At 35.5% G+C, this 13,176-nt stretch overlaps 1 protein-coding gene across 7 annotated transcripts in view; it reads left to right on the top strand.

Annotated features, from left to right (window-relative positions):
• The window catches only part of Dcaf6 (DDB1 and CUL4 associated factor 6), a 110,952-nt gene that overhangs the window by 17,581 nt on the left and 80,195 nt on the right, over positions 1-13,176 (top strand). For all 7 annotated transcript variants that reach the window (XM_071600347.1, XM_071600343.1, XM_071600345.1 and 4 more), the window contains exon 3: positions 7,143-7,235. Coding sequence is in view for 6 of the 7 variants with exons in the window: in XM_071600343.1 (XP_071456444.1) it covers positions 7,143-7,235 (93 nt within the window). In the remaining variant the exon portion in view is untranslated. The remainder of the gene's footprint in view (positions 1-7,142; positions 7,236-13,176) is intronic.

The raw sequence follows: 13,176 nt of genomic DNA, 5'->3' as shown, positions 1-13,176 counted from the left end.
GGGTTTAACCGAGGAGTACTTTACTACTGAGGTGTATCCTCCAGCCGTTTTTATTTATTTATTTTGAGATAGGATCTCACTGAGTTGTTTAGGGCCTCACTAAGTTGCTGAGGCTGGCCTTGAACTTGTGTTCCTCTTGTCTGAGCATCCTGACTCACTGGAATTACAGGTGTGTGCCACATGCCTGTCCCCTAGCCCTTTTTAATTTTATATTGAGACAAGGTCTTGCTTAATTGCCCAGGGTGTCCTTGAACATAGGATTCTCTTCAGCATTGAGTTACTGGGATCATGGACATGTACCAGAGGCTACCATTGAAAGGCCCTGCATTATTTGGTACTTTCTACCTTTGCTGTTCTTACATATGCCAAGTATACCTCTGCCCTATGTATTTTATGCTTTAAACCTAGAACGCTTCCTCCACACTTCTGTGAAGCTTACTTCATTTCGTTCAGCACTCTTTTAACAATTACCTATCAGAGAAGCTTTCCCTGACCATGCTAATTAATTAGTGTGCCAACCTTGATCAGTGTCTCTTTTTCTGGTAGGTTCCTCCAACCCCATGGTGGGTATTTTCTGACATTTAGTTACATAAGCCCATTAATTTGATCTTAGTCAACATACCTGCCCCCTCTGTTCTGGATTACTTGACTGAGGAGACATATTTTGGATTTTTTTCCCCCTTTCAATTAATATCAGGAGGAGCACATAGCATACATGTGGCACTTATGAATTGTTCATTTAAGAGTCTTACAGTGTGTTATGTGTTGAATTTTATGTCTTTTCTGGACCTGGGGTCAAAACTTTTACTTACCTACCCAAAGGAGACTATTTTAGAGCTAACTGCAAATTGATTCTCCTTCATGATGTGCAGTTGCCATTTTTATATTTTTAAGTTTATACAGCTGTGTATTGTGCATCATCTCAGTTTTAAAAACATTTTTCAGGTTTTGCTGAGTATATTCTCAAATATTTTTTAAAGGGTGAGTGGAAAGTAAACTCTTCTTACAATTTTAAACCTCTTTTTTCTCTACCTTCACACTTGATCAATGATTTGGATGGTTTTATAGAATTCTAGTCGGACTTTATTTTCATGTAGTATTTTTGAAGACCTTTTGACATCCAGTGTAGCTGATAAGAAAGGGACAATGCCAGTCTAATTTTCAAAATTACAAAATAACTGTATGCTTATGAATTCAGTATTTGTGTTTAAATTTTGTAGAGATTTTATTGAGATATAGTTGACTATACTATTTAAATTGTGCATTTTAATAAGTTTAGCTGTGTATACATTCATGAAGTCATCACCACAGTCAAGATAATAAGTTTATCCATCACCCATTAATGTCATTGTGCCCTCTCATTTCTCACCACCACCTAGTCAGCCACTGACCTCCTATTCATCACTGTAAATTAGTTCACATTTTTTTGAATTTTATATAAATGGAATCATCCAGGTTTTTTTTTTTTTTTTTTGGTATATGTTGGGAATTGAACCCAGGACCTTGCGTGTGCTAGGCAAGCACTGTACCGCTGAGCTATACTCATGGTCCCTGTGTGCTTTTGTTTCTTTGGCTGCTTTCACATTCAAGTCTTACTTAGAATACATTTTTGGGATTCATCCATGTTGTGGAGTGTATCAATAGTTTAATACCTTTTATTACTGAGTAGCATTCATTATGTGGGTATACCATAATTTGCTTGTCTCTTTACCTATTCATGGGCATTGAGTTGTTTCTAGTTGAGGGCTCTTACAAATGTGGTTGCCATGAACATTTGTGTGCAGTTTTTGTGAGGACATATAATGCATTTATTTTTGTTTGTTAAATAGCTGGAAGTAGAACAAATGGGTTGTGTAGTAGGGGTGTGTGTATGTATATATGTATGTGTGTGTGTGTGTGTGTGTGTGTATATGTGTGTAGTTATTGTTTTTTGAGATTTTATTATTTTTACAGTTTTAGGGATCAAACCCAGGGCCTTGCACATGCTTTAGCACTGAGCTACATCCCAGCTAATACTTACTTCTATTATTAGTACTGCATACTGATTGCTGCATTGGAGCTCCAGACTTTTTTTTTTTTTTTTTTTTTAAGAGCAGTTTTAGATTGACAGCAAGGTTGAGAGACATAGGTATAGTGATTTCCTATACCCTCCCTACCTGTACATGTGTATAACCTTCGATATTATCAGCATCATCCCCCCATCCCCAGTGGTACAATTGTTACACTTAACCTGCATAATCACCTATTGTCAGAGTTTAAGAATTCACTCTTGGTGTTGGAGATTTCTATGGGTTCGAACAAACTTATAATGCTATCTAACCCCTTTATAGTACTTACATAGGGTTGTTCTACTGTCTTAAAATTCTTCCCTCCTGCCTGCTGTTCTTGACAGCCAATAATATTTTTATAGTCTTCATAATTTTTTCCTTTCCTGAATATCCTGTAGTTGAAATTCCATAGTATGTAGTCTCTTCAGTTCTTGTCTTGGTTCACTTAATAAGATACAGTTGTGTGCTGCATAGTGACATTTTGATCAGTGATAGATTGCTTTTATCTTCTGTATCTTATAAGTGGTCCCTTAAGATCATAGTGCTTCCTTTTGTCATAGTAGTCTTCATGTGTTTGTTTTTTTGTTTTTTTTTTGTAATTCATCATAAAGTAGTCTTCATTTGTGTAAGTGTACTCTGAAGTTTGCATGAGGATGAAATGGCCTAATGGTTCATTTTCAGGACTTATGACCATTGTTACATGACATAACTGTACATAGAATAATCTGCTAGATCTGTTTCTGATGGAGGTATTGAAGTCTCCCAGTGTGACAGTAGATTCATCTGTTTATGTGTTCCTGTCAGTTTCTGCCTCAAGTACTTTGTTAAGCACCTACATGTTATTCATTGTTGTCTTCTTGAACTGACCTTTGAATCAGTATGAAAGGCCTTCCTTTTTCTCTGATCCCTTTCTGTGCTTTGAAATCTGTATCTGCCAGCTTTCTTTTGATTAGTTAGTATTGTTAAGGGTCCCGCGAACGTCGGAGGAAGAGACCACCCAAAGACCGCGGCTCATGCAACAACAAAAGGGGTTTATTGAGGATCCAATCCAGCGCGCTGGGGCTCCGTGCTCACTCAAGAAGGGAGAGCAGCCCAGAGCCCCGAGCAGGGGTTGAACAGTGCTGAAGTACACTTTTTGGGGAGGGCGGGGACTTTACATACATCACAGTCTCCTTTAACAAATCATCATACACCGCGGGAAAATCAAACAACAATTCCTAAACATGATTAGTTCATTCATTGGCGGGAACAGGTCGGGCAGGAGTGATAGGTGAGTTCTAAGGGGGGAGGTACATTCAAACTGATTGGTTTAGGCCCTGCGATGCCTACCTGCAAGGCCGCAAAGGGTCCTAGGTTATTAAACAACCAGATGGTCAGGGGAATATTTACTGGGCAGTTCCGGGTATTGTCCTAACAACTACAGGAATTTCAGGTTTTGGGGGTGTAGCATAGGAACTTAACAATACCTGGTCCTTTACTTTTTAACTCAGGCCTTGCAGCTTAGAAACTTTACAATGCCCGGTCTTTTACACTTTAACTTCAATTTCTTTTACCCTTACATTATGTATATTTTCTCTTTATTTATTTTTACTATTAATAAGTGTCTTATGTTTAAAGTATAGATAACATATATTTGGGACTTTTTTTTTTGCTCCACTCTGGCAGTCTCTTAATGGGTGCATTTATACTGTTGATGTTTAAGGTGATTATTGATATAGTTGGATTATCATTGTTATTTTTTCTTTTCTATTTGTTGCCCTTGCTTTTTGTTCCATTTTTTTGTCTTTGGTCTCTTTTGCCTTTTGTGATTTAATTGAACCTTTTATTTCATTTTCTCTTAGGTTTACTGTTTTTAAAAACTCTTGGTGTTTGCAAAATACATCCACATCGAATCCAAGTGTGCTTTATTCAGAGAACACCATACTGCTTTATTAGTAGTTGAGTACAAAATTAACCCTGAATTCTCTCTCTTGTACTTTGTATTAATGCTGTCATTCATTTCAGTTTCAGACATAGATATAAGCATATTTGTATACAATTGAAAATTATTTTGAACAATAAGAAGTGCTCTTTGTTTAGTAATTAAGAATAATGAAGAAGCATAATAAGTATTTTATCATCATTTATTCCTCTTTAATATTCTTCATTTTTGTAGAACCAAGTTTCTTATCTATATTATTTTCCTTTTCTCTAAAGAATTTAGGTCTATTGGGCAATAAATAAATAAATGAATAAATAAATAAATTTCCTCAGTGTGTGTTTAGCTGAAAAAAAAATATTTCTTCCATGATTTTGAAGGATAATTTTATAGGGTACAGAAATTTCTGGGTTAGTGTTTATTTTCTCTTAACACTTAAGTATTTTCATTTTACTCTCTTTTTTCTTAAATGATTTTTAAAATTTTTAAAATATCTTTATATTTATTTATTTATTTTTTATGTGGTGCTGAGGATCAAACCCAGGGCCACACGCTTGCCTCACTTGCCCCTCTTACATGATTTTTGAGAAGTCAGATGTAATTCTCTTTTTGCTACATGAGATGGAACCCAGAGGTGCTTAACTACTGAACTACATCTCCAGCCCTTCTTATATTTTATTTAGAGATGGCTCTCACCAAGTTACTTAGGGCCTAAGTTACTGAGGCTGGCATTGAACTTGATATCCTCCTCCTCAGCCTCCCCAGCCTCATGTGTCACTGTGCTGGTCAGATATAATTCTTATCTTTATTTGTCTGTGGATAGGTGTTACTTCCCTCTGGCTTCTTTCAGAATCAGAATTTTTAGTTTTTTCTATTGTGTGAAATTATATGTCTAGGTAAAGAAGTTCTTTTTATTTATTTAAGTAAGTAAAATTTGAAAATTGACACAATAGCTGTATTTTATTTATTATTTTTATGTGGTGCTGAGGATCGAACCCAGTGCCTCACATGTGCCAGGCAAGTGCTCTACCACTGAGCCACAACCCCAGCCTGTGGAGTTCTTTTGCTATTCATTTTGCCAGGTCTTCTCTGAGATTCTTAAATCTGTGGTTTGGTATCTGACATTAATTGGGGGCTATTCTCAGTCATTATTGTCTCCAGTTTTTTTTTTCCTTTTTCTCTCTCTTCCTTTACCTTCTGGTGTATCCATTATACACAAATTGAATCTTCTGTGTGTGACAGTCCTTGGTTATTCTGTTTAGGTTTTGGATTTGTTTGTTTGTTTTCTTTTTTGCTCCAGTCTTTGGTCTTGCTTCAGTTTTGTGGGTTGCTGTTGCTATATCCTCAAGGTCAGAGATTCTTTCTTTTTTTTTTTTTTTTTTTTTTTTATTGGTTGTTCAAAATATTACAAAGCTCATGACAAACCATCTTTCATACATTTGATTCAAGTGGGTTACGAACTCCCATTTTTACCCCAAATACAAATTGCAGAATCGCATCGGTTACACATTCACATTTTTACATAATGCCATATTAGTGACTGTTGTATTCTGCTACCTTTCCTATCCCCTACTATCCCCCCTCCCCTCCCCTCCCATCTTCCCTCTCTACCTCATCTGCTGTTGTTCAATTCTCTCCCTTGTTTCCCCCCCCCCCTTTCCCCTCACAACCTCTTATATGTAATTTTGTGTAACACTGAGGGTCTCCTTCCATTTCCATACAATTTCCCTTCTCTCTCCCTTTCCCTCCCAGAGATTCTTTCTTTAACTATGTCCCATCTACTAATCAGCCTATCAAAGACATTCTTCTTTTCTATTTTTATCTTAGACTTCCCTCTCTCTCTGCTTTACATTGCCCTCTGTTCTTACATGCTTTAGAGCCCTTGGTATGTTAATCATAGTAGTTTCCACTTCCTAGTCCAGTATTTCCAATAGCTTTGCCATGTTTGGTTCCAATACTTGCTTTGTCCTTTCACATTTTATTTTGGCCTTTTAGTATGCTTTGTAATTTTTTTCTTATTGCCTTTCATTGGTATACTTGGTAAAAGGAACTGGTGTAAATAGGGTTTTTTTTTTTTATTGGCGGGGGGAGTGGGTACCGAGGATTGAACTCGGGGGTACTCAACCACTGAGCCACATCCCCAGCCCTGTTTTGTGTTTTATTTAGAGACAGGGTCTCACTGAGTTGCTTAGCACCTTGCTGTTGCTGAGGCTGGCTTTGAACTCTTCATCCTCTTGCCTCAGCCTTCCTAGCTGCTAGGATTTCAGGTGTGTGCCATTGCACCCAGCTGTAAATAGGTTTTTAGTAATGTGGCGGTAAGGGTCTAGAAGGGAGTGTTTTGTAGTCCTATTTTTATGTCTCAGTCTCTTAATGTGTTTGTGCCTTTGGTCTCTGAACTTCACAATGGATTCTATGCCCCTTCTTACCTACTTTAGGTTAGATTGATAATAAAGTGGACGGAAATTGGGTCTATGATGTAGAAGGATAGAGATGGCTAGAGTTTAGAATTTCTCTTTATCCATGTCATTTAAGGTCTGATAAAATTCTAGCAGATTTAGATCTTGTTAAATAGTTTCTTTCAAGGATAGTTCTTGTTAAGAATGCAGTACTTTACTGAATTTCAAAATGGTTCTTTGACTGAAGGACAAGGAGATTTTTCTCTAAAATTTTATTTTGAGAACCTAGATGAGCCACTGAAGTTAAAACTCATCAAAATATGTGTCCCTGTGATGGCAGTTACCTGTAATTTTTAACAATTCACTTGTTCTTTCTGACCCTCCAGTAGCTTCATCAGTTATGGTTCAGGTTTTCTTGTCCTGACATTGTTTCCTGCTGAAGTTTTAGTTTTGCATTCCAGTAAACTAAGACTACCTGTATTCACTTTTGGTCTCTGTGGACTTAGTGGTAGCAAGTTCTCCTATGTTCTCACTTCTCTGAAGATGACTTGTTGATATTGTGTCTTTTCAGCTTTTCACTTATTGTTAGGTTGGAGTGGTTTCTTTCAGTGGAATTAAGAACTGAAGTCTGTTTATTTCAATACATAAATTCTAATACTTTTTTCCTATAGATATCACCTCATTAGTGATATAAATTTTGTACTATCAGGTAAGTGAAAGATATTTTGTATATACTTTATGTACAGTTTGCTTATATTTCTTTTTTTGCTTTCTTTTTAGGTTAATACAATCTGTTGGAATGACACTGGAGAATATATATTATCTGGCTCAGATGACACCAAGTTAGTAATTAGTAATCCTTACAGCAGAAAGGTAAAGTAGTTAAAAAAAAATACTCTGGTTTGCCAAAATTAATGATAAAATTTAGAAGTTATTACATGTAGCTTCCTTAGTTCCCTTGGGGGCTGTGTGAGACTTTAATCAGCCTTACACTCTAGAAAACTTAAATATGCTTCATTTTATTCAAATGCATAATAGTTGTCCAAGTGACATTATCCAAGTAACATTGTTAGGCATAAAGACAATGACCCCCTTTTTTTTTTTTTTTTAAACCTTTAGCATAAAGGTGTCTCAGTAAATGAATTTCCTTACCATTGTCATTTATTTATAGCATATTAGAAATAACTTTAAATTTTTACTGTTTGTAAAGCAAGGGTATCTCCAAATTGGGTGCTTTTTTTGTTTTATAAATATTTTCGGATATAAATATTCACAGTAGAACTAATAATGCACATTAGTGAAGTTAGATTACTATTTTTCCAAAAGAATTGGAGTTTTAAATCTCAGTAATCCTTACTCATACTTACGGACATTCTGTATATAGCAATTTCAATTTTATAAACATGTTCAAGTATGCTGATTTTAATATTTATAAGGAATAGTAAAAGTGTTCGATTTTAAAATTTATTTAAAATTTCTATAGATAATGAAAAAAATTTCTATTCTGTCACCTAGAATGAGCTTATCTCAACTGGCATAGTTAGTTTGTTTACTTTCACTATTAATTTTTATTTTAAGGAAAGATTACTTTTAAAAGTAAAGGTTTTACTGTGCAGACTTTAGGCTGTTATGTGAAACAGGCCACTACTAGTTTCATTCTTTTGTTCCCTAAAATATTATGAACTATATTTTTATTGTACTGTTACATTTTCTTAGAACACAAAGTTGCTATTCTCTGCCCAGCAATGTGCTAGGTAAAATGATATAAAGTATAATTTGTAGGCATACAGTGCTCTTTATTTATTTTGATCTTGTTCTTGTGGATTTTGAAAAGTGTCCAGTTTGTTGTTAATAGCAAATGGTTAAATATTAGCAATATAGTCTGATAAATACTGTAGTATTATGTAGTTCAAGGTAAAATTGGAAATGATATTGAGGACACAAAGCTAGATGTGCTCTACTTGTACAAAAAGGATTTCTTAAAGGAGAAGGTTTTTCTATCATGTTTGTAACAGTTTGCCTTATTCATTTGGGGAGTTTTTAATTGCTACTCCAGACAAAGCATTCAGTTGCATAACTCTTCTGGTTATAAGCCATATAAGAAGTGTTTTCATGTACACAGAACACATTTATAAAGATCCCTTAACTATTTTACAATGTGCTATGTATAAAATATGAATTGAGAAAATTAGTTTTATGTGTTACTTTAGTATAATATTTTAACATTTTAAAGTTTGGGTATTTTAATGTTTAGAATAGTGTGAACAAAGTTGCCAACTTAGTCATTGTTTCATTACTTTTAGTTGAAATTTAATCTTTTAAAAATTTAGTAGTATTTAAAACTTTTTAGATACTAGTCAACTCACTGTCATGTGACTAATTCTCAGATACCTTATTTTAATTACTACTACTACTTAAGAATGTTCAACTTGCTTAAAACACAAAAACATCGAAAGATAGTATACCATGATCAAGTGGGGTTCATCCCAGAGATGCAGGGTTGGATCAACATGCAGAAATCAATTCGTGTAATTCATCACATCAGTAGACTTAAAAGATAAGAACCATATGATCATCTCAGTAGATACAGAAAAAGCATTTGACAAAACACAGCACCCTTTCATGTTCAAAACACTAGGAAAATTAGGGATAACGGGAACATATCTCAACATCGTAAAAGAAAGCTATGCTAAGCCCCAGGCCAACATCATTCTAAACAGAGAAAAATTGAAAGCATTTCCTCTAAAAACTGGAATAAGATAGGTATGCCCTCTTTCACCACTTCTATCTAACATAGTTCTTGAAACACTGGCCAGAGCAATTAGACGAAAGAAATTCAAGGCATATGGATAGGTAAAGAAGAACTCAAATTAGCGCCATTTGCTGACAATATGATTCTATACCTAGAAGACCCAAAAAATTCCACCAGAAAACTTCTAGAACTAGTAAATGAATTCAGCAAAGTAGCAGGATACAAAATCAACACCCATAAATCAAATGAATTTCTGTATATTAGTGACAAATCCTCTGAAAAAGAAACAAGGAAAACTGCCCTATTTACAATAGCCTTAAAAAAGTAAAATAGTTGGCAATCAACAAAAGAGGTGAAAGACCTCTACAATGAAAACTACAGAACGCTAAAGAAAGAAATTAAAGAAGACCGTAGAATATGGAAAGATCTCCCTTGTTCTTTTATAAGGCAGAATTAATATTGTCAAAATGACCACACTACAAAAAGCACTATGCAGATTTAATGCAATTCCAATCAAAATTCGAATGACATTCCTCATAGAAATAGAAAAGGCAGTCATGAAATTCTTCTGGAAAAGAGACCCAGGATAGCTAAAGCAATCCTTAGCAAGAAGAATGAAGCATCATGATACCAGACCTTAATCTATACTACAGGGTAATAGTAAAAAAAAAAAAAAAAAAACAGCATAGTATTGGTACCAAAATAGACTTGTAGACCAATGTACAGAATAGAGGACACAGAGACTAACCCACATAATATAATTATAGTTATCTTATATTAGACAAAGTTGCCAAAAATGTACATTGGAGAAAAGATAGCCTCTTCAACAAATGGTGCTGGGAAAATTGGAAATCTGTGGTGCAACAAAATGAAATTAAACCTCTCTCTTTCATCATGCACAAAACTCAACTCAACGTGGATCAAGGACCTAGGAATTAAACCAGAGACACTGTGTCTATTAGAAGAAAAAGTAGGTCCAAATCTCCATCATGTGGGATTAGGCCCCAACTTCTTTTATAAGACTCATAGCGCAAGAATTAATAACAAGAATCGATAAATGGGATAGATTCAAACTAAAAAGCTTCTTCGCAAAAGAAACAATCTGTGAGGTGAATAGAGAGCCTACTATTTGGGAACAAATTCTTACCACATGCTCGTCAAAGCACTATCTCTAGAATATGTAAAGAACTAAAAAATCTTAACACCTAAAAAAGAAATAACCCAATCAATAAATGGGTCAAGGAACTGAACAGACACTTCTCAGAAGAAGATACACAATCAATCAAATATATGAAAAAATGTTCAATATCTCTAGCAATTAGAGAAATGCAAATCAAAACTACTCTAGGATTTCATCTCACTCCAGTCAGAATGGCAGGTATTAAGGATACAAACAATAATAAGTGCTGGCGAGGATGGTGGGGAAAAGGCCCACTCATACACTGCTGGTGGGATTGCAAAATAGTGCAGCCAGTATGGAAAGCAGTATGGAGATTTCTTGGAAAACTGGGAATGGAACCACTGTTTGACCCAGCTATGTCCCCAAAGGACTTCAAAACAGCATACTACAGGGACACAGCACAATTCACAACAGCTAAACTGTGGAACCAACCTAGATGCCCTTCAGTAGATGAATGGATAAAGAAAATGTGATATATATACACAATGGAATATTATTCAGCATTGAAAGAGAATAAAATCATGGCATTTGCAGGCAAATGGATGGAGCTGGAGAATATAATGCTAAGTGAAATTAGCCAATCCCAAAAAATCAAATGCCGAATGGTTTCTCTGGCTTAAGGATGCTGATTCATAATATGCTGCATAGGGGGTGATGGGAAGATTAAATGAACTCTAGATAGGGCAAAGGGGAAAGGGGAGGGAGGGGAAGGGAGAGGGCAGAGGAGTAGGAAAGATGGTGGAATGCGATGGTCATCGTGACCCTAAGTACATATATGAGGACATGAAGGATGTGACTCTACTTTGTGTACAACCAGAGATATGTAAAATTGTGCTCTATATGTGTAATATGAATTATAATGTGTTCTCTTGTCATATATATCATTAAAATAACAAAAGAATGTTCAATTTTCAAGAATAAGAAAACGTAACTACTGAATGATAAAGATAAACAGCTGACTGGTTTTAGTAAAAAGCATTTGTGTGACATTTTTTAGACTCATGTACCATTTACAAAGGGAAATCAATTTTATTCGTGGCTAAACAGTTATTTTTTTAATTTTAATAATTTTAAAAAATTTATGTATGACAGTGGAAAGCATTACACATGTAGAACATAATTTTTCATATTTCTGGTTGTATATAAAGTATGTTCACACCAATTTGTGTCTTCATACATGTACTTTAGATAATAATGTCCATCACATTCCACCATCATTTCTAATCCCATGCCCCCTCCGTCCCTTCCTACTTCTCTTCCCTATCTAGAGTTTGTCTGTTCGCCCATGCTACCCCTCCTTACCCCACTATGAATCAGCCTCCTTATAAACATTTGGCATTTGTTTTTATGGGATTGGCTAACTTCACTTAGTATTATCTTCTCTAACTCCATCCATTTACCTGCAAATGCCATGATTTTATTCTCTTTTATTGATGAGTAATATTTCATTGTGTATATATATGCCACATTTTTCTTATCCATTCATCTATAAATAGTTATTTTAAAAGTTTGTAAGATCTTCAACATTTAGAACCATTTAAAGTTCTGGTTAAGAATAGGAATATAGTTGTCCCATGCGAAATTCGTTCCAGGATCTCTGTGCATATCAAAATCTGTGGATGCTCAATTCTCTTATATAATGTAATGGATAGTATTTGCATATAATTCCACACACATGTTCCCATGTACTTTTAAGTCATTTCTAGGTTACTTATAATACCTAATAAATACAAAAGTTATGTAAATTGTTCTTGTACTATATGTTGCTTAGAGAATAATGATGAAATCAGTACATGATTAGTGTAGAGACAAAACTTTTTTTGGTCTGTGGTTGGTTGTGTCTGCAAATGTGGAACCATGGATAGGAATTGCTGACTGTATATTTCCCAGCTGCCTCTCAGCTCTTTGTTATTTTGTTTTTGTTTTGGGGGGTCATTTTTATTACATTTCCAATGTCATATCTTTTTGTTGTTGTTGTTAGTTTTTTTGTTTGTTTTTTTGGTGCTGGGGCTTGAACCCAGGGCCTTGTGCATGCAAGGCAAGCACTCTACCAACTGAGCTATAGCCCCAGCCCCCAATGCCATATCTTTTTTAACATCTATTCTTTTTAATAATTCTGAAAATGTATCTCTCTTTATTTCTTTTTTCAATAGTAGCAACTAAAATGACTGGTGGTAGCAGTTGTAGACCCAGAACAATCACATAGTAATTTCAACAGGGAAACTTTAATATGAAGAATTATTACCAATAAAACGGGATCAGAATAATAAGGGCTTGTCTATTAAAATGTTTAAAAGACTTGAAAATATTACAGAAATAACAGATATAGTGAGCCACTGCTGAGATAAACTATTTAAAGAAATGCCCCCTCTCTCTAATGCTGACATCTGGACCTTTGTTGGAAAGGGCATGATATGGCTCATTGGGTGGCAGAGCAGTTGCTGTAATGCTATGCTAGTGGAACTAGGGGGCGTTCCCTTGGAACTTGTTGGAATACCTCCTCTAGGGCACTGTCCTACAGCCTGTCTCAGGACTTGGGGAGATGGTATTGCAGGAGACGCAGGTGACTGCTAGGTACTGCAGAGTTCATGTGGGAGCTTGTCATAGCTGACCACCTTGCAGCTCTCCACACTGTCTCGGGCACTGTGGAACCTGTGCATGTCTCAGAGCCGGCTCAGGGGAGGACATCAGGAAAGGAAAGGAACTCTTCTCCCTTCCAGAGCTTCCTGTTATCAGAGCTTACAATACGCCAACTTACAAAGGAAACACTTAACTGGGCCAGATCCACTGTGTAGTCTGTAGAAATAAAAGGTAAATTTGGAGTTGAGAGGCAGTAATTTGATACGTGGCACAGTAGTTGTACTGGTGTGTCTTTTTTGGTA

Source organism: Marmota flaviventris, chromosome 12 (genome assembly GCF_047511675.1).
Source record: "Marmota flaviventris isolate mMarFla1 chromosome 12, mMarFla1.hap1, whole genome shotgun sequence".
Lineage (NCBI taxonomy): Eukaryota > Metazoa > Chordata > Mammalia > Rodentia > Sciuridae > Marmota > Marmota flaviventris.
The sequence above is the reverse complement of the archived record's forward strand: the minus strand, read 5'-3'. Positions and strand labels throughout refer to the sequence as shown.